The sequence below is a fragment of the Simochromis diagramma genome, unplaced genomic scaffold (assembly GCF_900408965.1).
Source record: "Simochromis diagramma unplaced genomic scaffold, fSimDia1.1 OVJJ01000433.1, whole genome shotgun sequence".
NCBI classification, from domain to species: Eukaryota; Metazoa; Chordata; class Actinopteri; order Cichliformes; family Cichlidae; genus Simochromis; species Simochromis diagramma.
In genome coordinates, this window is record NW_024387031.1 from 2,741,129 (window position 1) to 2,767,750 (window position 26,622).

General features: G+C 46.3%; 2 protein-coding genes across 5 annotated transcripts; one reads left to right on the forward strand and one right to left on the reverse strand.

Moving 5' to 3' along the window:
* The first annotated feature begins 416 nt into the window (after positions 1-416).
* lman2 (lectin, mannose-binding 2) lies at positions 417-7,718 on the forward strand. 4 transcript variants are annotated; one of them, XM_040043192.1, is made up of 8 exons: positions 417-501; positions 2,636-2,754; positions 2,892-3,009; positions 3,472-3,554; positions 5,296-5,457; positions 5,559-5,673; positions 5,761-5,880; positions 6,047-7,718. In XM_040043192.1, exons 1-8 carry the CDS (start codon positions 453-455, stop codon positions 6,205-6,207), a joined length of 927 nt encoding a protein of 308 aa, XP_039899126.1. In that variant the 5' UTR covers positions 417-452; the 3' UTR covers positions 6,208-7,718. The 4 variants fall into 4 exon arrangements, with proteins under 4 accessions (XP_039899126.1, XP_039899125.1, XP_039899124.1 ...); XM_040043191.1 differs by lacking the exons at positions 417-501; positions 3,472-3,554 and adding exons at positions 547-758; positions 3,614-3,693; XM_040043190.1 differs by lacking the exon at positions 417-501 and adding an exon at positions 549-758.
* Positions 7,719-11,326: 3,608 nt separating this feature from the next.
* sparc (secreted protein, acidic, cysteine-rich (osteonectin)) lies at positions 11,327-26,282 on the reverse strand. The gene is made up of 10 exons (XM_040043195.1): positions 26,156-26,282; positions 17,781-17,846; positions 17,365-17,418; positions 16,116-16,203; positions 15,304-15,425; positions 14,760-14,880; positions 13,162-13,295; positions 12,696-12,844; positions 12,455-12,603; positions 11,327-12,022 (listed from the first exon to the last, which is right to left on the reverse strand). The coding sequence occupies exons 2-10, from the start codon at positions 17,835-17,837 to the stop codon at positions 11,994-11,996; spliced, it is 903 nt and encodes a 300-aa protein (XP_039899129.1). The 5' UTR covers positions 17,838-17,846; positions 26,156-26,282; the 3' UTR covers positions 11,327-11,993.
* Between the last annotated feature and the right edge of the window lie 340 nt (positions 26,283-26,622).

The following is a 26,622-nucleotide window of genomic DNA, read 5'->3' on the forward strand; positions in this document are numbered from 1 at the left end:
CATGGCTTCATTAAATACATTACATTTATAGAGTAAAGTTTCCATGAGGGGCACAGGGGGAAACTTATTCCAGATTTGACTGATATTGTTAATTACAACCCGTGGTTTGACAGAGTATAATGGAAACGCACTAAAACTACAACTCTGTTCTTCTCTGTAAAGCTAAAATAGTCATTGTTTTCAGCCTGACTGAAGAATACAAACCTTCACATGACCGCAGTCTGTTATTAAATTCCGGCTGTCTCCATCTAGTGTACGAGTAATAGAAAAACAACGTCATCGCTGATTGGCTTAAATTGCGATGTGCTCGTTTCTGATTGGCTAGCAAAATCTTTACCGTCTACAAAAACCTTCCGTATGGGAACGCGGACAGCTTAACGTTTAATCTTCGTCATTATATTTTATTTTATCTCACCAATCAAAGCCTTTGTACCTGTGTGGTTTTATATTTAATGGGTGCAAATTTCAAAGGATGGAGAATGACGCCGAACACTCGTCGGGGTGATTATAAATGTGGCATTTTGTTGTTTCAGTCCGGATGAGAACAGCGGACGGACCAGTTTATGGAGTTTAGAGGAAGAAGCTTGGCGGTGAGAGTTTCTCTCGGTGCTGTTCGGGTAAAATGGGAGGCTGCAGAGCGTTTCGGGGCTCAGCGTTGCTCTTCGTGCTGCTGGAGCTCTCTCTGGTCTGCTGTGACATCACGGACGGAAACGCGGAGCACCTGAAGCGGGAGCACTCGTTAACGAAGCCGTACCAAGGTAGGGGCGTTAGCCCGGGAGCTAGCCCGCAGACTCGGGGACGTCTCCGCGGCTTCTCGGGCCCAGCGGAGGCTCCGAGCCGCCTGCATGTACACTCATCTTACACTGAATGTTTACGGGCTTTTAAAGACCGTGTGGCAGAGTGTCCTCCTGCGGGGTTAAAAGCCCCAAAACATTCGCTGGTGGGGAGCTGGAAGATCGATAGTTCCTGACAGGAAAACACACCAAATATGACTCACTTGTATCAGGAAGCTACACACAGATTATTAAATGATAGGCTGCAGTCAGCATGAACTAGTTTCTTCGCATCGCTAAGGTTAGAGATTTGCGCAAGTGAAGAAAATCAGTCCTACATATTTGTGTAATGGCGCACTGCGAGACATATCCTAGCATGTCTGCTTCATCGCATGGAAATATTAATATTCACAGAAACGGGAATAAATCGAAGATCGTCTCGGTGAATACTAAAATCGTTCTGCATGTCTGAGGCTGCTTTTAATCGAGTAATTCGGACTTCACGGAAGAAAGTCTGCTGATATGCTGATATTTACTGGATCTGAGCATGTTCACGTGTGTACAGTCTCTCTCTCACTCTCTCACACACACACACACACACACACACACACACCAGTCTGTGGTCACTCAGGTTCATGTGCAGATTTATTCTCAGGCAGGATCGATCTTCTAGTGGGCAGGTGTAAGCTGACAGGTGCTTTGAGTGCTCAGAGTAGCAGTGTCCTTTATAAGAAGCAGGAGACACCTAACTGCTTGTCAGAGCTGCTTCATGCTGATCTCCCTCCACATCTGAGTTTTTGCTTCAGCGGCTCTCCTGCAGCCACGCTTCATTTGGCCTGCCAGTATCTGTCAGCTGCCTCAGCAATCTACGTGAGGAACATGGTCCACTCAGACTCGCTGTCCTTCAGAATGCTGTTGAGGTTCTGCTGGCACTGGGAATTGTAGATCCCGAGGACCAGGACCTCTGCCAGATGCTCACAGCACACCCTGACTATGTATATGGGTATGAGCATCCTCCCCCACCACCTGAGCCAACTCAGCACCAGGCAGTGATCAGGTGACAGGTCAGCTCCTTCCTTCAGCCAAGTGTCCAGAACATACGCCCCAGATCTGATGATACGATTACAGAATCAATCACGGACCTGCAACGTAGGGCGCCCTGGTGCCACATGCACTTACGGACATGTTTAAACATGGTGTTCAGCACAGACACACCGTTTTAGCACACAGGTCCAGTGACAGATCGGGCTGTTCCTCCTGATCATACTGCTTCAGCGCACAGCTGCCCTTCAGGTGACCGATTCCAGAGCCCATGAAGTGCTCTAACATGAGTCAGACATGTTACAGCTGACCCCTACAGCGCCTCCTGCAGGCAGCGATGCTGCAACCAATTAAATAAATAATTCTGCATATCATCAGCAAACAGTTGATTTTCCTTTCCAAGTTTATCAGGCGCATGTTAGTTAGTTCTTCTACAAAATCAGCTCCACCCTCCCTGTTGAGCGTGTAAGGATGTCTGATTACAGAGTTCAACCAGGAGTCAAACCATGGGAGTCAAATTCACACATGGTGTAAGTGGCTCACAGAGTTCAAAGAAGCTTTAAAAGTGCCTCGGTGTAAGTCCTCCAGATTAGATTGAACACTCTTTAATGTCATTATGCAAGTTTAACAACATTATGATTACATCTTAATCCAGCAGTGTAGCCACGCTGGTATGTGTAGGGTTGCCACATTATTAGTGAGCTTTAGAAGGTGTGAATGTTTGCTGAGTGTGAAACGGGTGTGACGGTATTGACACAGCAGCGAGTCTGTGTGCTTAACCTGCTCATGTGTGTCTGAGCGTTTGCCTGTTTTTCCCGCAGGTGTCGGCAGCAGCCCATCCAGCCAGTGGGATTTCTCCGGAAGCACTTTGGTGACGAGCTCGTACGTCCGCCTGACTCCAGATGAGAGGAGCAAGCAGGGATCCATCTGGAACACCGTGGTGAGGCGAGGCGTGATCACAGAGAATCATTTAAAGTTAAAAATGTCCCCTCTCTGTGGCTGAAGCCTCCTCGCTGAGACGAGGAGTTGTAGGCTTCGGCTCAGTAGCGTCTAACCCTCGGCTCGTTTCTGTGTTAGCCTTGTTACCTGAAGGACTGGGAGATGCACGTGCAGTTTAAAATCCACGGCTCGGGGAAGAAGAATCTCCACGGTGACGGCATCGCTCTCTGGTACACGAAGGACAGGCTGCACTCAGGTAACACCGGGTCTTCGCTGCGAAGGTCCGGCTGGTGTGAAGGAACTTCATATAGAGTTTGGATTTACCCAGAATTCTCTGCTGCAACCAAACTGAGGCCTAAGAAGGCAAAGTGTAGATACTGAGCAGCCTGACCTCCCTGAAGGTGGAGCTCTTTCTCTTTGTATACGACATAACCCGGCATAGTCGTTCGAGTCGGGCTTTGCGGCGTGTTCACGGTGAGTAAACGTATCCCTACATGCAGCTCTGTGAGGCTGAGGTACTGCGAGCCCCTTCTCGCCAGTTAACCGCTTCATGGTCAGGAGGAAAAAGCATGTAAAGTGTTGCAGCTCAGAAGGACGGCTGTAAATCCAAACCTGTGTGTGTGTGTGTGTGTCACTCCATACGTGTCTGTCATCTCATCACTGCTGACCTCACATAGTGTCTCGCTCACGTCTCGCCTCATCTCTGCCTCCATCCTAGGCCCTGTGTTTGGAAACCAGGATCAGTTTCTTGGCCTGGCTATTTTTTTGGATACCTTCCGCAATGACCTCCATGGGATGGATGTAAGTGTGTGTGTGCGTGCATGTGTGCCGAAGTGACTGACCAGCTTGTTTCTTTGCAGGGCCTGTGTTTTCCAACAGCGCCGTCTTCCACGGGCTTGCCGTCTTTATAGATACTTACTCTAACGATGATGCGACAGATGTGAGTGGCTGCAGGTTTTCCCCGTCAGCATGCTGTCTCAGTGCACAGTCTGTCTCCTCGTTGTGAAACGCTGCAGGCCTGTTGAAGTAGACCTATTCGCCGTCCTTCTTTGATTGGCCGGGGTGGGGTGGGGCTATAATGACATCTCCCCTCTATGACATCACATGGGATTACTTGTGCATACACTGACCTTATCGTTAGGAACTCTGTTCATGTTTAATATTGAAAAGAAGATATGACAGGACATAAGGAGAAGCAGAAAAGGTCCACTTCAGCATCAGTGACAGAATATTTGTTTGTTGATGTGTCACCTTATCGCTGTTCTGTGTCACTCACATAGAAAAGGCCCCGGTTTAAATAGAAACAGTCTCAAACAGTTAACAGCCATAGCGAGTCTGCAAATGTCTGAAATACAGTAAATTACATTTTTAGAACTAAATGTCTTTGATATATCTTAAATTGGACTGGATTACGATGCTAATACTGATGTTTTAGACAGAGTGTGTGTGTGTGTGTGTGTGTGTGTGTGTGTGTGTGTGTGTGTGTGTGTGTGTGTGTGTGTGTGTGTGTGTGTGTGTGTGTGTGTATTGATCAGACCAAATCAATAACAATCTGAGCTTTCCAGCCCGGTCAGTGTTAGAAATCTTTCTCTGATTTTTAAAAAACAGTCACGAAATGCTTCACAGAGGGAGCAATAAAAAAGAAACGGCTTGTGTGGGGTCAAAATGAACGCAGAAGAAGCAGCAAGACGACACAGAACGCAACCCTAAATCTCAACAGCTTTCAGAGCTAATGTTGGGAATGCCCTTAGTGGGCAACTCCAGGCCTCGAGGGCCGGTGTCCCTGCAGGTTTTAGATGTGTCCTTGAACCAACACAGCTGATTCAAATGGCTCAATTAGCTCCTCAACATGTCCAGAGTCCTGGTAATGAACTAATCATGTGATTCAGGTGTGTTGAACCAAGGTGAGATCTAAAACCTGCAGGACACCGGCCCTCGAGGCCTGGAATTGCCCACCCCTGCCTTAGTCACATAGTGTCAGGGTATTATTGACCTGAAACCCCAATGCTCGCTCCAGCGTACGTGCCTCTCTGCAGCCCTTCTAGTGGCCGAGGTGCGGTCATTTTAAGTGCGTCTGAAAATGTCAGAGGATCCTCTCCACTCAAAGCATAAGACAGAGCTCTGTAATCAGAGTACTGTGACTGTATCGCCGTTGTTGGTGAGCAGTACAGAGGCTGGATGTGCTCGGCACCTTGTTCTGTCTCCTAAACAAAGACACTGCTCCCAGAAGAACAGCTGAGGTTTGTGACTTTGACCTGATACAGGCTTCAGTTCAGTTTTCCCTGTTTTCAGTCGGATCAGAGCAAGGAGAGAAAAAGCACTCGAGTGTTTAATGAGACCTTTACCCTCGTCAGAGCTCAAATGCTCAGCAGGAAGTGAACATCACTGTAACCGCAACCAACCGCCATCGCGATTTGTGCCGATTACCTCAAATTTGTCATGTGGACATGTTTTGTTTTTATGTGACGTATTTGTTGGTCCTGTCGAAGTGTGTAACGCCTGTGTAGGACTCGTGTACTGATCATTTCCTGTCCGCCGCCAGCGCTCTTTCCCGTACATTTCAGCCATGGTGAACAACGGCTCTGTGAGTTACGACCACGGGAAAGACGGCCGCTCGTCTGAGCTGGGAGGCTGCTCTGCCGAGATCAGGAACCGTGATCACGACACGTACCTCGCCATCCGCTACTCCAAAGGGCGACTGACGGTAAGTGGCCGCACCTTCGGTTTCTGTTGCGACTGCAGTTTGAGGTGGAGCGTTTGCAGTGTTTTTACCTTTGGTCCTGCCTCCCCTCTGTAACCCGGCAGGTGATGGTAGACGTGGACGACAAGAACGAGTGGAAGGAGTGCATCGACATCGGCGGAGTTCGTCTTCCCACGGGATATTTCTTTGGGGCTTCGGCAGCTACGGGCGACCTGTCAGGTAGGTCTGAGCTGCCGGTGAAGGAGGAATACTGATTGTTAAAATCGCATTCTTAAACCTCGAAGTGCTTTCACTGACTCTTCACAGATAACCATGACATCATCTCCATGAAGCTCTACCAGCTGATGGTGGAACACACGGCTGAAGAGGAGAACTTGGACTGGACGAAGATCGAGCCCAGCGTCAGCCTCCTCAAATCCCCTAAAGGTAGATTCAAATACCCAAAACTTTATTTAGAATAAAGTGCTTCAGAGTGTTACAGCAGGGCTACAAGTGGGAGGGATGTTTCTCAGACTTCTAAAACATTCCAGTTAAAAGCACAGTTAAAACCAGATGGAGTAAACTGATGGTGGATGTTCTTCCTCCTTCTCAGACAACATCGATGATCCCACCGGAAACTTCCGCGGCACGCCTCTCACCGGCTGGAAGGTGTTCCTGCTGCTGCTGTGCGCCCTGCTGGGGATCGTGGTGTGCGCCGTAGTGGGAGCTGTGGTTTTCCAGAGGAGACAGGAGAGGAACAAAAGGTTTTACTGAGGAGGAGGAGGAGGCAGAGGAGGACGAGACTGGTGTTCTTACTGGAGAGGAATAAACTGTTTCCTGATCATGGATTGAGCACTTAATGTGAATTTGTTTTCTACAGATGGTCTGAATGTTTGTATCTGTGAAGCACTGCGGGGGGGAGGTGATGATTGCAGGGTTCGATTTCCTTTCATTGACAAACTTTTGGGGGGGGTTTTCTTAAAGAGAGTTTTACGCCTGCTTTTTGTTGATCAGGTGTGTTCTGCTGCAGAGAACGTGAACGTGGCTTTGATCCATGAAGATGGTTTCTTATTACAGAGGAGAGCTGGTGCTGGTTTAGTGCCGACCTGTGAGGAACAAACTCGTGTAAAGAAGTCATCACAGCCAACGGGAAGGCTTCAGATTATAGTCGGAGCCTCAGGCTGCGGTCCAACAGTTCACAGACATCCCTCATTTGTTTGGTTTTGCTGGACGTTAAACGTGATGAGTCTGACGGCTCCCACTCAGCCGGCTTCACAGCGATGGTGGATGGTGTTAACGTGGGTCTGCCGTGGAGACGAGAGGATAATCTTACACACATCCACATCACGTCCGTTATGTTAGGGTCAGTTTCTCGTGTTATGTTCTGCCGCAGACACGTATCAGCCTTGTCGTCGCCTCCTAGGTCTCCTCTGCCGAAGGAGGTGATAAAGGATGCTTAGAAGCTCCTTTCCTTAGTGCTGGTGGGATTCAGCGGCTCAGGTTGTGTCTGCAGCCTTCAGGAAGTTAGAGACGCATGAGGGAATAGAAAGGACTCTTTGGCCGCGGCCTGATCAATTTGATTCGTCGTTGTTTTATCCATCCAATCAGAATCATTCAGTTCAATCCAGGATTTCCTGAAAGTGTTTTTATTTCAGAGAACAACTTTGTCTGTCTGTCTGTCTGTCTCTGCTCTGCTCTGATCAGTCTCCATCAGCCTGTCGACGCCCCCTGGTTTACTCGATGGCGTCTGTGAAGCTTCGTTCTGATGGTTAGCTGACGGTTTAGTTTAACGTCAGAGGAAACTGATAAGCTTTCCTCAGAATAAAATATTTACTGGACTCTGCTCATCGCTCAAGACATAAACACGTCAGGCTGTACAAACTTTAAGGGGACGGCGAGCAGCTCGGAGGGATAGTGCGGTCACTTCCTGTTTTAACTGAAGTAGACATCGTCCTGGAAACAGACGGTAAAGTTCACAGCGAGTTGAAACATTAAAGCTGTTTGTGTGTTTGTGGAGAGCAGCTATTGTCAGAGTTCACGTAGAGTACGGCCTTCTCTGTCTTCAGTTTATGTGACGGGGTGTTTGAATCATGCTCGGAGAACAAGTGTGAATAATAACTGATCATTTCTCATTTTCTCCTTTTTGTTCGTTTGGGTTTTTGCTTTTCCGTCATCTTTCATTCAAAGCGTTTTTATTGGTTTGGTTTGATTTGGTTTTTCTGCAGAGACAGGAAACTCTCCTCTCGTCACAAATAATATACTGAAATAAAAAAAATTAACCGTGAGACTGTTTGTGATTATTCCACGTCTATGACATCATTACTTTACACTCTGCTGATAGTAAAGCATCCTCCTGCCTGCAGCTCCACCCTCTCTCCTCCGCACATGCTCAGACCCTCTGATCCTGCTCACTAGAGTTGGATGTCTCCAGACCACTTTTACGTGGTCTTGGTCTCGGATCCCTCGGTCTTGTCTGTCTTGCTGTCTCAGATCGACATAGTGGAGATTTGGAGTCAACAGTATCCATGACACACAACGTAACGTTCGATGATGTGTCATGCGCATAAGCATCAGCTCTAAGAGCCGTGCTTAGAGAGTGCTTTGTAGTGAATCAGAAGAGTCGACTCCCATTGAGCGAGAGCCGGCTCCTCACTTGATTTCCTTTCACTGCTCAGCTCTCACACAGTGGCTCAGCTATGCTCCAATCCCTCCATATTGTGGCCAATCACATGCGAGGATATAGGATAATATCATTATGTGGAAAAACAGGGTGAGAGACACGACAGTCAAGTGGAGCGTGCGTTTGTCCTCTCAGTAAGTGAGTGAGACAGTAGACAGCGGTGAGGAGGGCTGTGCGAGTGCATCGCAAAAACATAAATATGCCTGACACCTGTAAACGAAGCAGCATCTGGCTGCAGTTTAAAGACTTTTGTCTTGGTCTCGATACCCTCTGGTCTTGGTTTAGACGGTCTTGACTACAAGTCTACTCCTCACTGAACATCTCAGCCTCCGCCATCTCCAACCCTCACAGCAGGTCTCACCTCCATATTTAACACTTCTCTTTCTGTCATAAATCACACCTGACACTCATCTCCTGCACTTTCTCCGCCTCTCTGTGGATGTGTTGACCCCGGGTATTTAAACTCCACCCACCGTCACTACCTCCACCTGCGCCCCTGCTCTCACAGCGGTTCAGTTTTGGGTTGTTTTGTTTATTCAGATTGAATTTAAAGAAATCAAAAGTTCAAACATTTTTGTCCGTGATTAGATATTTTCAGAATAAAAGCAAGTTCGTTACTAAAAAGTTTTTCATATAAATCCAGAAGCTTTGGTTTCCTGCACAGGAAAACTTTCTTGTGTTTAGACAAACCTCGGGATGGGCTCAGTTTAACCTTCAAAGAAGTTTAAATTAAACTTCTTTTATTTGCAGCACCGGCTTCTCTCCGTGCTTTCTTCAAAGATCGCCAGCTTTGTGCTGGAAATCTGAGGATTCGGGGAAATTGTTTTAGGTCAGCACTTCAGGCTGTGTTCATGATAACCACAGGAGACGTGGCTTAATGTGTTTGCCCCCTCCCTGACATGACGGTGAACGAGGTTGTTCCTCCTGTTAGCTCTGCTCTCCTCGTCCTTTACGTGAATCTTACACGAGGTCATATGAACACCATCAACGGGTCCAATGAAGAGCGCCGCTTTATCTTGTTTACTTTTAATAAATGCTGGAAACCAAAATTGTAACTGAAGTGAAATTGAATTGTTTCTATTATCTGTCTTCATGATGTTGAAGTCAAAAATGCAGTGAAACATCTTTCCAAATTATTTTTATATGAATAAAATCTTTTTGATAAATATGGCGGGGATAGACGCCCCCACAAGTGGAAGACTAAACTGTCGCATTAACAGCAGGTGGCAGCACACGCCAGGGGCGAGCAGGACTTACTGGGAATAAATGAGTAACGAAAGCTGTTCAGTCACGGCCTCAGGATCAGGAAGCACCAGCAGAGGACGTCTTTCCTCTGTTTGGGGCTCTGGGATGTGCTCAGAGCAGCAACGCCTAAAGCTGCGAGGCTCTGTGCTCGTCCATGCAGCCTCCAAACACCGTCTGACCATGAGCCTGGACTCGAACCCACACTGACTTTTGCACAGCTGCACAAAAGTCAGAGCCCCGCGGTGACATCAGCCAAACACAGGACATTTATATCAAAAATACAAACGACCATGAGTTTGTTTTAGTCAGTTTTATGGTCCTTTTCATATTGAAAGTGACCTTAAACTGCATACAGGGCCTCACAGCAGCACAGAGGGCTTTTATTCTGTGTAAATGAGGATTGTTTCCTCTGCAGGACTGAGCTTCATATTCTCTGCTTGTTTAAAACGGGACAAACCTACCTCTCCCCCCTCCCAGCCTTACATCAGCTGCAGTGACTCAAACTTCCAATAAACCTTCGTCTGTTGGATGAAATCGCTGCTGTGCTCACAGCTTTTTTCCCCCTGCGGCTCGGAGGCGGGGCTGGAATCTTTGTGGACGAGGCGAGGCTGTTGTTTCACATACTTGACGCTGGAGTCTGGATGAACGGGTGGAGACGGTAACCGGGTGCACCACCTCTCCCTCTCCGGTCTCCCGGGGGACCACGAGCAGCTTTGCAGACAGTCAGCAGGCACGCAGCTGCACTCCTGTGTTTTAATGAGTGCAGTCTAAAGAGAGGCCTGTAATCGTCTGCATTTTCACAGTGATTTCTCAATTTTAGTCTCATTTTCAGCTTTTATGTCAAATAATTGTTAATAAAGTTGTGGTCCTCATGTGGCTTTGATATGATACCAGCTGTAGGAAAAATACAACACAAACCCTGCAAATGTTAAATCAGAAGGTTTCCATCTGGAGATTCAATATCATTGGATCATTTCAGACGTTCACCTTGTCTAACAATAATATTTACAGCTGAAGAAGTCACACTTTCAAATAGGTTTTGTTTGTTTTTGAGAAAATAAGACAACTTTTGAGTGAAATCACAGTAAAAAGGCCTTCGGTGCACACGTAACCCACAGCTGGATTAAATAGGAGATACTGAATAAATATTGTAAAATCCAGCTGTTTCTGTGGTTCTCCAAAAATATCTACCTGATACTCGGCACCAACCTTTGATGCATGATGAAAGCCACCAGGGAGCGATAGCTGTGGTTTCAGCTTTGTGACCCCTGTAGACTGTTTTGGGTCCCACTGAATAAAAAAATGTAGCCTGTTTTGAAAATCCTAATCAGACTTTATTAGCTGTGACATCAAACCGCTCACTCACGACTTGTCAGTCACAGGTGAGTAGCCAATGAGCACGATGCACGATGTCATCACATCCAGGTCTTTCTGCCGCCAAGATGGAGATGGTGGAGACAGTGGAAACGGCGGTGTGGTCAAAGCGGTAATGCTCCCACTATAGCTGCTATAGCCATCTTTTATATACAGACTTTGCATGTGCCTAATCCTGGACCGTCTGTTCTTCTTCTTCTTCCACTTCACAGCTGGCAGCTCTGATTCTTAGGGCTTCAGGTCATTTGCATGATGCGCTGCAACGTTTTGGCTAAAAGTTGTTCATCGCCAGAGGGACTGGGGTCTGCTCCACTCTACTAATCCTCCACACTACTCATAGTGGTGGTGAAAAAGTTTAAACTATTTACTGCATCGGGGGCAAAGGGAAGACTGTAAAAAAAAAAAAAAAATTTTTAAAAAAGAGGGGGGTGTAATTGGGAATCAGAGTATTTAAAGCTGCTAAAGGCGGAGTTAGGAGACACCACAGAGGACGTCCTTCTCCCAAAAACGTGCCCATAAACAGATGGCTTTAGTAAAAGCTCCAGAGAACGGGAGAAAGAAATGCAGATACGAACGCATGCAGAGATGTTCAGATCTTTTCATAGTCTTTTATTCATGGATAAGAGATCGCTCCGGCTCTCAGCGTCAGTAGAAACATGAGAAAAACTCTCAGCCTGCGAGATTTTCCCCTCGTCATAACAATATATCCTCTTTATTGCTTTCAATGTACTGGTGTAGCAGTAGTCATAAGATCAAAAACCAAAATACATCAAATGACAAAAAAAAAAAAAAAAAAGAGAGTCCACCACCGAAAGAGTGCAAAAACTAAACAGCTCATTTTAGTAGGAAGCAAGCAGAGGGAGCATTTATTTCCAAACTTTATTGTCAATTTACAGCTTTGTCCGCTCACAACACTTCAAAGCCATCTCCAATTAAAGCCCCGAACACATGGCAGCATGAATACAACACTGGCAGCACGTAGATTTACATCAGAGGTCTTTTGTTTTTTACAGGAGCTTTTTGTTCCACACGTGGACGATCCAAAGATCCGTGAACACATCGGGTTAGTACAGGCTGTGCACATTTCTCTCTTCTAATTGATTTTAGTGGTATAGGTAGGAAAGACCGTTATTTGAGAAATAAAAAATAGAAATGCAATTAGCACCGTTACTGTCATTTGTTTGTTTAACTTAGGGATCAGCACCTTTTCCCGTTAGTAGCGACTAAGAGACATCATACTGCTGCTGCGGGTCAGAGCGACTCAGATGATGAGATCTTTGTCCACATCCTCTGCAAACACAAAGACGAAAAACACAGAGAGGACACGGTCAGAACAGTGAGCTCGTCGGGTCACGCCCTACCCACTCAGAGACCAGCACACTCATTCCAGTGGTTTGGAATGTGTGCGGTGGTACTAACCCCCCACCCGAGACTCAGAGACGCTGGAGCTGCATCCACACAGGAGCCGGGACCACAGGAAGTCACTCGGATGCTATGAGTGGTGAGCGAGAGATTCCCTGTGTGGACACAGACTCCTGTGATGGGCACCTTTACTCCAGGTAAACACGCTCGGTGCAGATGTGTTAAACACTCATGCGTTAAAACGCCGAAATGCTGATGAGCTGCTGAATGTCATCTCATAAGCGTTTTCTCTGTTTGTACAAAAACTCTGTCCCACAGTCCGAGGGATCGTATTAGATTTGTCAGGTGTTCGGTACTCACGGTCCTTGAGGCCAAAGCAGGTGGCCCACTCCTCCAGGGCGATGTATTTGTCAGCGTCAGCATCGCACTGCTCAAAGAAGCGGGTGGTGCAATGCTCCATGGGAATGAGAGGCGCGCGCAGAGGGGCGAGCTCTGTGTGGGTCAGATATCTGGAAGCACACAAACAGGACAGCAAGGATAAGTTTGGCCTTTAGTTGGTGAGACACAGCATCATCTCCCCCTCCCCATGACCCCTACATACCCGTCGACGGGGTGCTGGTCAAGCTGGCCGAACTGCCAGTGGACGGGGAAGATGTACATGTTGTAGTTCTTCTCGAAGTCGTGGGCGAGCAGGTCCAGGGAGTGATCACCGGCCTGAAGCCTCTTCTCGTTCTCGTAGATCTTCTTCACCTGAAACGTCGGACGGAGGAGTTCACGTCGGGTCATGTTGGAAGTGGCAGACGTGCAACAATAAAGAACCTAAAAGCTTTTTTCTGTTTTATCATGTTTGTAGGTTTACTACTTATTTCCTCAGGCTGAGGTTAAATCCTCAAACTGTTCGACCGCATTTCAAAGCACTCGAAGCACAAATGTGCTTAAAGACACTTCTTTAAACTTACGTTTCATCATGAAACCTGAAACATTTGTGTCTGTGACTGCCGTCTAAAATGATGACAGTTTATTGTGAACAGAATAAAGGACAGATCAACAAGCCGGTCTGTTCTCACCCTGAGCTTCTGCTTCTCGGTCAGCAGGTTGTTGTCCTCGTCGCGCTCGTACAGCGTCACCAGAACGTTCTTCAGCCAGTCCCTCATACGCAGCGGGAACTCTGTCAGCTCGCTGTCCAGACAGGGCTCGATGACTGCAAGACAAAAGCACCATCAGACACAGACTCACACTGACTGCTGGGCTCTACACCTGCACAAACGTCTGTGATGCTGGAAATCAAAGCATGAGTGTTTCAAACATTGATGATGCAGGGTTAGAAGTGACGGCTACACCCAGGTGTACTTTGGTGTACTGAACAGTGCCGTGATCTCCATTTAAACCCTGGAGCCCAAACACTTCTCCTTGCGCTGAGCTTGTGTATCGTGTTCTATAGCTCGCGTGTTGGGACACGTCTGAACGCCGCCGAGCCACAGCCACAGTCAGACCCACCCATCAATCACTAGCGTGCTCTGACACACCTGAGCTCAGCCTATTGGCACGCCGGGGAGGAGGCAGGGGAACTGACTGGGAACTAAACTTCAGATACGTCTGAACCATCAACACCGAACCAAAAAACAGAAACAGGAAGAAACCAAAACGCACTATGTCAAAATAAAAGATGGGAGCAGCGATACAAGAATATCCAAATTCATGAGCTGGAAATCCAGATGAGATAAAATTCCAGTCGAGTTGTCAGATAAATTTAGGAGAGGTTCTCCCTGAAATCTCAGAAAAGCTGCACTCCTTTTACTGCAGAGCCACTTCAAACTCCTCTTTGTCCTCATGCATCCACAGATATACTTCATATCTCAGTTTCATCTTTGTTTCTGTGCGTTATTGGAGGTTTGCAGCTCATCCTTCAGATCTTCTAGAATTTGTTTAAATGCTGCAAACAGGTTCAAATAATTAAGTGCTTTACACGTGATTAAAGAGGCTTTTTCCCCAAAGCCAATATTAACGTTTGGGTGTGACCAGGGTGGAGGCAGCACGCCCTCCATCCCGTCCTTTACTCAGTGACTCAGACTCACTCGAGACCACCCGAAGGCTCAGCGCTTCAATTCCTGCTGTACCCACTCAGATTAAAGGAGATAGCGTCCTCCTCAATTCAGTTTTATTTATATAGCGCCAAATCACAACAACAGTCGCCTCAAGGTGCTTTATATTGTAAGGTAGACCCTACATTAATACATACGGAGAAAAACCCAACAATCATATGACCCCCTATGAGCAAGCACTTTGGCGACAGTGGGAAGGAAAAACTCCCTTTTAACAGGAAGAAACCTCTGGCACTCCACTTAGCCGCGCTGTGAGCTTACTTAATGCTCACTGATACCATCTAAAATACTTACATGCTGATTCAGGACCATTTAAATCAGAAATGGAAACAAACAGTTTGTTTCCATTTCTGATTTAAAACTTTGTTTAACTGGACAAATCTGTGAAGCCAAGTTCAGACTGTGCTAAAGACCTGCATCCAGAGAACACAACGTGTTAGTCTGTTAATCTGAGTCCTCATGAATGGAGGAAAATCTCTGCATGGTCTGCAGATCATGTGTTTTTATACCCTGCCATAATGGATCATTGCCTGAATGGTTCCATGCAGAGTGTGAGAGCTCACGTTTGCAGGAGCCGATGTAGTCGAGGTGCAGCTTGTGGCCCTTCTTGGTTCCCTCCAGGGTGCACTTGGTGGCAAAGAAGTGGCAGGAGGACTCGTAGGTCTTGTTGTCAGTGCCGCAAATCTGCAGGAGAGAAAGCAGAGCTCGGTCTGCAACGCGGTGACATTGCAGGGACAGACGAGTCCTCACACGTGTGCTTCTGACCAAAAAAGCCCTTTAGTTTGAAAATGAGATTTTCCTGATTTCCTGAAACAAACTGAACTAAAAGCTCGGAATTCTTTTTTTTTTTCTACTCTTTGCTTTGCGTGATGTCACAGACACCAGATAGCCCTAATAGAGAAGCTCCGCCCACCGGTGGCTCCTCTGCTTTGCTTGCAGGCCAATCAGATTACAGTTGGCCTAACGCTAAAATTCTTCTTTCTGCTTGCACAGAGGACAAAAGCTCTTCATGCAGAAACACGCAGAGCTGCACAGCTTCAGCTCCTGCTGCAGATGCCAGTCACACTTCACTCAGGTCAGGAACACTCGGGCTGATTTTAAACTCACATGCTCAAAGTCTCCTTCCACCGGTGGGCAGGTAGAGGGGTCCTGGCACACACACATGGGAGTGTTGCTCTCATCCACCTCACACACTTTGCCCTTCTTGCAGTGGTAGTTCAGACAGGCATCTGTGGAGAAAACAGAAGTGAAACAGCAGGTTTTAGCTTCAAGGGACAAAACGTAGTTTTTATTTAAAGTGGACATAAAGAAGGCAGATCTGCATCATCTTTGCATTTCCATCTTTCCTTCTTTACGTCTCTTCTGTCCTTTTTGGTTTTCAGAATCAGAATCAGAATACTTTATTAAGGGAAATTATGAGAGTTACGGTTGCTCCAGTACAGTAACATTAATAGAAACAAAAACAAAAACAGACTAGACTATTAGCAATACAATATGTTAAGATATAAGGAGCAGCACAATATATACAAATCATCAAATAATCACCAAATTGCTGTCAGCTGTTGCAGTGAGAACACAGCGGCTCGTAGCTGACCTGCTGTGCATTATTAAGTGAGGGTGTGCAGCTCATAGGCTGAGCTGCCTCTTAAAGTGGGTGGAATGTGTAATTACAGAGCGAGGGAGTCTGTCATTACGGCCATTTGAGTTGCCAGTTTGAGGCTTTGCTAAACTCAGACAGCCACAAATGCAGTGAAATCAAATCCTTCATTCTAATGTTTACAGCAGGTTTGCAGGAACATCTGCTTTGACTTCAGCATCTCAACATCTTTCATGTCCACGTTACCACCCATCAGGGGACAGAAGGACATTAACTGTGACATTAAAGTTTTGATCGGGAGTGAGTGTGTTTGTGAACTTACTCTCAGTGACAACATCCTCAACAATGTCGATGGCCTCGTCAAACTCTCCGATCTCAACCTGCACTGGATTGGCCCCCACTTCGGTCTCCTGAAGGACACGAGAGGTCAGAGATCAGATCATAAAGCGCTCAGATTGAGGTCTGAGCTGTGTTCAGGTCTATTTCTGCCTGACGTCCACTTAAACCAAACCGCCTAAATACGTCTGGTTTCCTGAAGACGGGAAAAACAAGCTGAAGCATCACCGCTAAAGAAGGTTCCTCCCTGAAGGCCAAACAGAGTCTGGGAGCAGCCAGACCATAATATTCAACAATAACACACAGCTGGGGCCACATGTGGCAAAGCTATGGAAGGAGTAATGGCTTCCTGAGCAGCTAAAATTAACAGCTGTGGGATCTTTGGTCCCACTGGACCTCTGAAGCAGGAAACCATAAAACGTTCTCATGAAGACTCTATGCTCTGCTGCAGGAAAGTTTCTGGAATATCACGGAGAGAAACCTGAGCGGATGGAACTGAAAGAATAGGCGCTGCCGTGTGTGACATGGCGCTTTCCTGAAAAGGCAAAAGCACGGACGTTTCACGTCTTCAGTCGCTGCGTGTCGGTTTTGGGTGGAATTTGCTTTAAAACCTGAGACGCCTTCAAGGACGAAACAGAAGCTCCCAGGCTTTTTTTGAAAAGCTTTGATGAGGCAAGAAGGTCACGATCCAGAAACAAAAGCAGAAGCACAGATGACTGATTCATTAAGCTGATCTTAGTTATTTTCTGACATGTCTCAAACATGTGTCAGCTCTTTGTAAAAACACTGCGTTGTGTCCTTTGGGCTCATGTTTTTAGAAAGCAACCAAAAAACAACAAGTTTTTGTTGATGATTTTATTGCTGGACTGATTTCTTCACAGAAGCAGTCTCTCCTGCAGTCACAAGTGGAAAAACGCCTCGAACTTCGGCTACGCTGCGGATGAACCCTAAAGCTCCGCTGCAGATCGCATCATCTCCGAGCAGCTGCGTGGCTCAGAAAACACGTCGCAGAGGCCAAATCAGACATACGGGAGAGCAAATGTTTCCCACAGACGTCACGGTCACACAGACACTCGCTGCCAGAGGATTCTTCTGCAGACTTTCACCCAGGGTTTCTCACAGATCCACGAAGGCTACAGAGGAATCCTTATGGAGTGTTTCATGGAAACTGAAGCTTCCTGTTTGTGTGATGGACGATGATCACAGACGGCAAGAACATCAACATCTGGACTCACCTCAACAACTGGCTCCTCAGTCCCAGGCTCTTCCACGATGGGCTCCTCATCAGCCTGACAGACACACACACACACACACACACACACACACACACACACACACACACACACACACACACACACACACACACACACACACATTAAACATTATTATTAAATGCTTGTGGCTGCTCATAGAAGTCATGTGAGTGCGCCCACACAAACACACAGTAGAGAAACACTCACAGGGGAGGAACTGGCCATCAGGAAAACAAACACACACACACACACACACACACACACGTAGAAGGGAAACGCACACACGATAACTCACAGCAAAAGAAAGAAGAAAAGAGGTCACACAAAGAAAGGAAGATGCTATCGAGATGTAAACATCTACACACGCACACACACTCTTACAGGCATGTGTGACTTACAGGAGCAGCCATGGCGTGGCCAGCCAGGCAAAGGAGGAAGACGATCCACACCCTCATCTTCAAAGTCTGTGGAGACAAACAGAGATGATGAGCTGACAAAAAAGCACACAGACACTTGATTAAGTACGCAGCTTTGTGTGAGTGCTCACTCAAAGTAAAGCAGAGTTTTTGTTGCTTCTTCTTTCGCTTGTTAGAATCAGTGTAAACTATGGCGCCTCTGGCAGAGAGCCCTGCAGTTCTTCTCACGACCACAGAAGCCTGTGGGACGATTCTGACGCTGATGGAAGCGCTCCAGATTCCCAAACAGAAGCGTTCACTGTCTGCTTTGTTTCCCGACACGCTGGGTTCAGATGGTCTGTGACGCTCTGAGAACCATCTCTCCCGATGAGAGGCGTTTGCTCTGCTGCAGGAGTCTTACCGAATGCTAACCGGGGTCCCCGTACGAGGCCGGGTCGGCCTGTCATCATGTTCTTCGGGTGGAAACGGCTCCGGTCTTTGTGCGCTCTCTCACAGCAGCCTGAGGCAACGTTTGCACCAGCCAGTGTTTGGATCGACCAGCCTCAATTAAGCTCAGCTAAACACATATTTACACCCTAATGACAGATATGTGATAACAGGGCCCTGATATGTGACTTGGGGTCTTTTAAAGGGTGAGACAGGACTTGGCACCCGCCTGTGAAACACTTGAGAGTGACATGAGGTGACGTGGATGTCAGAGAGGCCTGCAGAAACAGATTCGCTGGAGTTTTAGGAGGACTCATTCAAATATCAGTTGACCAACTTATTTTGAAGGATCGGTGCTGAAACCTAAAGGTGTGTCTGCTGCTCGTGTCCTCACACCCGAGTGACAGAGAGGCTCGATTATGGAGCGACACGCTGGCGTCTGTGCGTTTGCGGTGGCAACGCCTTTGGTAAAGACAAAGTGTGTATTTAGAGGTGGAACCAAACACAACACCAGCTGGGAGCTTTATTAGGTGCTGGTGACGGTGCCACCACCTTCTGCCACCTTCACGAAGAGGGGTCATTGTGCAGTTACCAAAATTCGCTTGATACGCTGGCGTGTTAGGGCTGCACATGCTGCAGTAAGCTCTGTCACCCCGAGTGTGTCAAAAATAACAGACAGTGCATATTTCCTGTGAAAAGAGACTCTCTGTGTCTTCTCTAAGGAACCACTGTTGGAAACTCATCCCGGCTTCTGTCTCCTCTTTGTGTCACGTCTCGAGGACTGAATAAAGCCTCCTTTGTTTGCAACAGAGCGCAGCGCTGCTCAGTCTACTAGTTATCTCATCCTGCACCTCCATCAAGCTTCTCCCAGACATCAGGGGAAGAATCTGTGAGATCAAACATATGAGAAGGAGCAGACCATACAGATCAAAAGTTCCTCCCTCTGTTATTGTGTCTGGATTTTGAAAAGAAATGGAATTCGCCCCAAAACACAAGGCAGTATCTGCAGTTTTGAGCGGACACAGTTTAAAGGCTGCGTGAGATCAGCAAGGATAATAAGACTTAGCAAACAGAGCTGTGCATACTTGGAATTCCTGCGCCTTGGATAAGAGTGCAGCAGCTTGAAACCAACAACAGTTGAATAAAAACGAATGATCCCTCCTTCCTCTGCAGCTTTAATCCTCCCAGCATGTCAAAGATAGCTGCAGCTGAATGGCGTGACTGTGAAAACACTGAAGCTGACACCGTGCCCGGCTGATGAAAAGCACGAGGCCTGTAGACACGAAGAGGCTGAGTCGAGCGACGTTTTGCGACACATGCAGAAAAGAGTAAATCTGTTTGAAGAACCTTCAGGCTAAACACGAGTCCGGGGATTGGCGTTTGTCTGCGATCGGCTCCAAATGCTCACAGCAGTGCTCGTTAGGAAGGACGGACGTTGATTTTTGGTTAAATTTGCAGCTTTAAGGAACCAGATTTCCTTCTACTCCCACCGGTTTCTATCAGCTGATACAGGGTGGTAATGTATCAGCATATAAGTGCACACATTCATGTAAAGTCACAAAGTCCTGCTGCTGCCCCTCTGTAGGCTTCCTGAAGCTGACCAAGAGGGAAATGGACTTTTAGCAGGGCTTTCTTTATTTAGTTTAGTTTTTTATTATTACATGTTGGTCATGCAGAAGAAATATATATAATAAATAAATAAATCACAAAGAAAAAATGGTGCTAATTCTTATCGTTTTGCTTTCTTACTTGTCTGGAATCATAGCAACGACTTTCTTTTGTTCTTTAAACGTTTCCATGTGGTTCAAATTGATGCTGTCCTCTGGATTTATTTAAGGATCTGAGCTTGCTCTGATTATCACTGCTGATGATGGAGGCCTGAAAAACCTTTAAGTTGGTGGGTGAGTTAACAGATATCACTTCCTGTTTCTGTTTCAGAGGATGAAATCGGTTTCCTTTGGCCTGAAGTCTAACGGGGGTTAAGCACTGCATCCCTTAGGGTCAAATCCTGACATGGATTGGGTCGTATTAGGAAAAAGAGAATAATTCTGATGTGTAGAGTTGCTCGTTGCCTTTTGCAGCTGTAAAAGATCGTTTGCTCTAAGCTCAGAGTCCAGGCAGGACCGGCACAGAGGTGTCCTCTGTTTCAGAAGGCTAAGAAGTCATAAGCAGCTCAGATGTGGAAAATTACAGAAGAGCTGGCAGCAGTCGGAGAATGACCTGCACAAAGGCACTTCTCTGCACCTTTTGAAAAGAAAGAAAAAAGATGTTCTGCAGACGGGACATAAGTAAGGGCCTCTGACACATCGTAAGCAGAGTGTCTGGGCTGAGTGTCATCGCAGCAAGAAGAGAAAATAAGCAGGAAAGCGAGTGTTTGATTTGGAGGGACGTGGTGTTCCCATCGCTTTTACTTATTCTCGTTTGGCCAGAGAGCCACTGGGCTTGGCTCGGCGGGAAGGGGGAGGCCGGACATGCTGATGTAACAGCAAAACAAATTATTTTATTTGGAAAGCCGCTCACATAATCAAACACGGTGAGGCTAAAAGGGAAACTTGAGGCTCATAAAGGGGCCTTTCTCCCTCCCCACCAGTGGATTTCAGCTGGGTAAGCGAGCGTAAACAGCCCAAGCTGGATCTTCCAGTGATGCAGACATTTCCCTCTGCAGCTGCTCCTCTCCCAGCAGGCCTTCAAAGAGAGCAGATTCACACAGGTTCTTTCTTCTTCTCCTTGGTGTCATAACGGGCAGGTTGGCGGGCCTGGATAAACAACCTGTCGCAGTGCGTCTGCAGACAAACAGCTGTGCAAAGCAAACACTGAGAATGAACAGCGGTTTCCTCTGTGTGTGATGTGCTCTGCAGACACACACGCTGTTCAGAATGAGGAAGGTCAGCATTCATGATGCACGCAAAACACAGACGCATCCAAACTTTGACTCTCCTGCCTCGGCATGGCCCTCAGATCATCTCGCTTCTAAGGTCTTCGCTCAGTGTGAGCTACAGCGGTTTCCTTCAATCTGCTGGCTTCTCAATAACTTCTTCAACTCTACAAGAAGAACCTCTCTTCCATCGAGACGGACACCTCAAGGAAAGATTCCTCTGTGATGGCTTCCAGCGTTTGCCCTTTGACACCACTGTCTCCCACCCCCGCTCCAAAAGACCCGTCTATCAAACAGGTGGCAGAAATCCGAGTGTGCCGTAAAGCCTTGCTGAGCCGTCTGTGACGAGTGAACAGGATTGACAGGAAGTAAAAGATCAGTGCAGACCCTGAGTCAGGCTGTTAGAGGAAAGCTGGAGGGTCTCCTCTATGGGCTCAGATTTTTTTCTTGTAAATCACACTGATGAGTTACAAATTTTTTTGTTAAAGTTTGTCTACAAAAACCTACACATAAAACTCGAGTTCGCTCGCTGTGTGTGAGTTTCAACTTGCAAGTATGAATTTTCCTTCCTGTCAGCTGATTGATCAATGTCATGTCAATCACAAATGTAACAATCCAATCAGAGAGCAGATGGGTTTAACTGTAGGAGGGGCGCTTCACTGAGCTTCAGGTCCCAGAAGGGTAAAACATTTTGAAGATGGAGGACGACGACGGCGCTTCTGTAGCGCAGTGCGACTTTGTGTTAAAGTAATACTAAAGTAATAATGGTATTTCTGACCATTGGTATACCACAACTATACCCTTTCATATTTTATCGAACATGTGTTCGCTGTCCTCCATCTTCATAAAATTCATTCAACTCTATAAAGTTTTCAGATATTTTGGTTTACAAGGTCACAAAGCTCAGTTCACAACGATGCAGTCTGATTTACAAATACAAAATATTTATGACCACAATCTGAGCCCGTACTCCTCCTTTGTGTTTGGTTCAGAGAAGAAAGATTATGATTCTAACTTTAACGACTTTAAACAATCTGCTTTCTAAGTAGCTGAAATGAAAACAACAACACTACAGATTTAATTGAGGACAGAAGACGTGGCTGATGCTGCAAACCCAACAGAATCTGCAGCACCAGTCACTGAGTCACTGATGGTTTCCAGTTTTCGTCAGTGGAAATGAGCAGAACATGTCCTAGAGGGATATATGAGGTGACGTGGAGAGCATCCACTTTCCTGACCTCTTAAGATCCACCACGTCACCCCTGGCCCATAGCAGATGTTACTTTTCCATTAGGACCTTCAGAATCCCATAAAAAAGCGTTGATTTTTTAATTCATCACACACCTAATGTGAGATGGGCCTTTGGATGGATGAGGTAAGTAGTTTTTCCTGAATATGCATCAAATCTCACTGCAACCTGGACCAGTAGGACTGTTTCCTTACCAGAATCTCTCTAAATTAACCAAATCTTCACTTATTGAATATAAGCTGCTGACATCAACTCTTTGTGGATTGCTTCATTACAGATTCTTGCATTACTTCAGGTTTAATCTTCACAGCCTGCTGCAGCGGTTTCTTTCTTCAGTCCGAGCTCACACCTGATGAATCTGGTTTCCAGGGAGTACAGGGACCTCCCAGCGACCTGCCTGAACAAAGAGCAGTTTTCACAGCGTCCCATTCACCTGCACCGCTGAGCACAAAGAGAAGAATGACGGAGAACTCGAGTGAAAAAAGTCCGGATGTTTGTAACCCGAGTCCCTCGCCACATGACCTGTTTGACTCTATTTCATCCTTCTCTCCTTCCCTTCATAATTTTATCTTTGATATTCTTCTCTTTGATTGCTGTAATTTGAGGTAAAATAATATCACCAATCTTCATATCTACAGATCAGAGGGAGCACGCTGCTCCGTCACTGGGCAGGCCGGCTTTAAGCGCTCTTCGCTTTCATCTCGGCCTCTTTTGTAACACTGAACTACATTTGCTACCGCTTTCACTTCATCCAACGTCCTCGACTTTTTCCACAACTCTTTCTGTCTGCACGCACACAGCAGGAAACCAGGAGATCCTGACTTTATGTGCTCGGTATGGTGGTCACAGACCCTTTACTTCAATATTATTTATATTCCTTTTAAGGTTTTGGAAGATGATAAGAATAAAGCAGATATAATCACACACAAATGTAACTTTTAATAAACTTTTAATGATTTAATGTTCACTCTTACAGCTTTACTCTGATTGGATAAACCACCAGACAACAGAAAGTTGCTCGTAGCTTGACTTGAAGTCAGACATTGAAATACCTGATCCACTCATATCAGTTAGCTTTCTACATTAGCCTTAGATAACCGTGGAAGTAAGCTAACATTAACTCCGGTGAGGTGTCTTTCTGGCTGCCTTACCCTGGCTATAAAGCTAAATCTGAGCTAAAACCTCAGACAGCATAAAAGATGGTGGTAGCGTTCAGGTCTGACACCTGCTGTTTCTCTAATGTCCACCAGAGGGCGACTGCTCTGCTAATAAAAACTATTCCAAGAGATAGGGAGTGTACCGCTCACTGATGGCAGCGTCCCTCAGCCTGTCAGTCAGAGCAGCCCCTCTCAGTGTTGCCAACTTAGCGACTTTGTCGCTAGTTTTCAGACCCCTTAGCGACTTTTTTTCTAAAGAAAGTCGCTAAAAAAAGACGTGAAAGTGCCAATTTCAGGTCACTTTTGCCGGTCCAAGCCCAGGTAAAGGAGCAGGGTTGGAATTGTGACATTAAAAAACAATAATTGCTAAAATAAATTTAATTTGTAGTTCTAAATAAACTCTAAATGCATTTAGGACATTTTTTACTCACTTTATGTCTCTTCCACGATGTTATGTCTCTCTCCAACAGCGTAGGTTACAATTAGATTAGCATGACCAATTATGCAAATTAGGCGATGACATCATCTAGCGACTTTTAGGACAACCAATAGCGACTTTCCTTACTGAGGAGTTGGCAACACTGCCTCTCACACTTCCGGTCTTCCTTCCCTCACCCCAAGGCGGTCACAGCCCCTCCCTGAGCCTGTTTCTGCTAGAGGTTTCTTCCTGTTTAAAGGGAGTTTTTCCTTCCCACGCTCACCAAGCGTTTCCTCATTGGAGGTCGTGTGATTGCCGGGGTTTTCCCTGTATTGTTGTCTGGTCTTTACCTCACCATACTGAGCGCCTTGAGGTGACTGCTGTGGTGATTTAAGTTGTATAAATTCAACTGAGAAGTCAGCACGCCTCGACTGAAATGCTTCTTTAAACCAATGAATCAGTCACACCTCAGACTGAACTCTGAAGAGACTTTTCCCTCTAAGCAGCAGGACTTGTTAGTCTGTTGGTGTGTTCTCATATTTCTTTATTCTTTTACTTTTATGTCTCCTTCTCTGTCTCCTTCCTCACGTCCTTCTTCCTCACATTGAACTCCAGATTTTTCTTCTCCGCGCTGAGCACAGACAGTAGCACAATCCCTCCTTCCTTTCTGGGGATTAGTGTTTTTCTAGAGATTGCCAAGCTGGCTTTTCACAGCATCCTCAGCTCCAGCCCCTCCTCCACCTCCTCCTCCTCCACCTTCCACTCCGGTCCAGACCTGCCACCTCAACAATTAAGCAGCCAGAGACGCTGTGTCTGCACTTCTCTCATACTAATGCTGGCACATTGTGCTTCAGCCTTTCCACAGAAATCTCAGACAAATCTCCAACAGGTGTGACGAACACACAAAACGAGACTGGAGACATTTTACTGAGACACATGTAACCGAGTGTGACACAAGAAGAAAGGACTGAGCACATTTCCTTAGACAGCAGCGAGCACTGAAATAACCCAAGATTTTCTAAAGATATAAAAACTCAACTCAGTTTGAGTCAAAGTTTCATTTAATCTGTGCATATCTGAAAAGTATCGCCCAGTAAAGCTCAGGTGTGACTACACGAAGGTTCCTGTGGTTAAAGAGCTCCTGTAGATCTTCAGTTATTTTTTCAGTTTTCCTCATGCAACAAAAAACAAACTGCTGGGCGCAAAATTACATAAACGTCTCTTCTGTTGACCTTTTTTTTTTTTTTTTTCCCAGGAAATGTTGCCATCCACGAAAAGGGACCAAAGGCAGAGCCATCATCATTATGAGAGCTCACGTGCCACTAATGTTAAACTACTGATTTGTACTTTTACGTAAAATCACAGTATAAGTTTTGGATTCTTGAAGTCACGATGGTCATATGTGCTGTGCAGCTCTCTAGTTTATCCTCAGGCTGCTGGGTGGATCTGGGGTGGGGGTCACGGCTCTATGGGCCCAGTCAGGCTGTTCTAACCAAACTGTGAAAATCTTTATGGAGCTCCGTGACAATCCAGCTGCTGCACCATGGATCAGCACTAACTCAAAGAAACAGCTGGTAACTGATCACCATGGCAACCTGCATTCCTTTACATGAGAGTAATCAGGGAGGGGGTCACAGAGGGGGTCAGGAGGAAACTGTGGAGAAACTAGAATCTGTCACAGCTTCACCTCCTCCTCATCCGATTTTCTTTCTCTCTTTGTATCTCTTTCTTTTTGTATTTTCCCACATTTTTCCACATAATTGTTTTTTACAGAAACAATAATTCACCAAAGAGAGGAAAGCAGAAAATCGAGAATCAGAATAACAAAAGTGTCCAATTAAAAAGGGTCTGAATCCCTCCTCCCCCTCAGCCCCCCTCCTCTTATTGCCGATGTGGCACACAATAGCTTCACAGTCTGAATGCTCTCAGTTCGTTCACCTGCAGGCTGTGATTGAGCAGTAATGGCAGGGGAGCCGTGGCTGCTCTCAGACCACAGTCCTGCCTTTAAAAGCAAAATTCAACAAAGTGGAACAGAAAAAAAGTACCAGCTGTTGAATGTGCTGAAGTTAAAACGGACATCTGTGTTTGTGATAAGTGTGTGAGGAAAAGTGTCAAAGCAGAGTCCTTCTGCGTAAAGCCGTCACTCCAACTGACAGAGCTCTAACAGCAGAAACGTTTCACTGCATCTAAAAGTGTAAATGTGTCTGTACGAGTCGGAGGCAGAGCGCTTACCTTCAGCTTTCAGAGAAGAACACCAGAAGAGAAGTCAGCTGTGTGCGGGACCCCGACGATCTAACTCCAGTACCGCTTTACGCACAGCTCATTTCCAATGGGACGTCCCAGCCTGGATACAGCCCCCCCCCCCCCCTCCTTTGGTCCATCACAGCCTCCCCCACCGCCTGTGGGCGGGTCTGTGATGTTAACCCTTACGCAGTGGCTGGAGGATAAATGAAGACTGGAGAACAGCGATGACACGAGAAGAAGCACGTGACCTGTGTCGCTACTTATTACTGTTAGGAAGATCAAAGACATAAAAAAAACATTTTGGTAACTCTGAAGAAAATCATCAAATACAAAATACTTTAAACATCTGGATTGACGTAGTCCACCTACAGACTGTATATGGAAGATGGGCACACATGGATTAGCTGAGCATTTGCACTTTGTGCAGCAATAAGATCAGGATAACCCTCCCAGTC

Bases quoted from the DNA above. Each gene is read 5' to 3' on its own strand.
- lman2 (XM_040043189.1), top strand. From the start codon at position 564: ATGGAGTTTAGAGGAAGAAGCTTGGCGGTGAGAGTTTCTCTCGGTGCT. The intron at 3,010-3,471 runs GTAACACCGGGT...CCTCCATCCTAG, and splicing joins GAAGGACAGGCTGCACTCAG to GCCCTGTGTTTGGAAACCAG. The intron at 3,555-5,295 runs GTAAGTGTGTGT...GTCCGCCGCCAG, and splicing joins ATGACCTCCATGGGATGGAT to CGCTCTTTCCCGTACATTTC.
- sparc (XM_040043195.1), bottom strand. From the start codon at position 17,837: ATGAGGGTGTGGATCGTCTTCCTCCTTTGCCTGGCTGGCCACGCCATG. The intron at 13,296-14,759 runs GTGAGCTCTCAC...TTTGTCTTGCAG, and splicing joins CTACATCGGCTCCTGCAAAC to TCATCGAGCCCTGTCTGGAC. The intron at 12,604-12,695 runs GTATGTAGGGGT...GTGTGCTTCCAG, and splicing joins GACCAGCACCCCGTCGACGG to ATATCTGACCCACACAGAGC.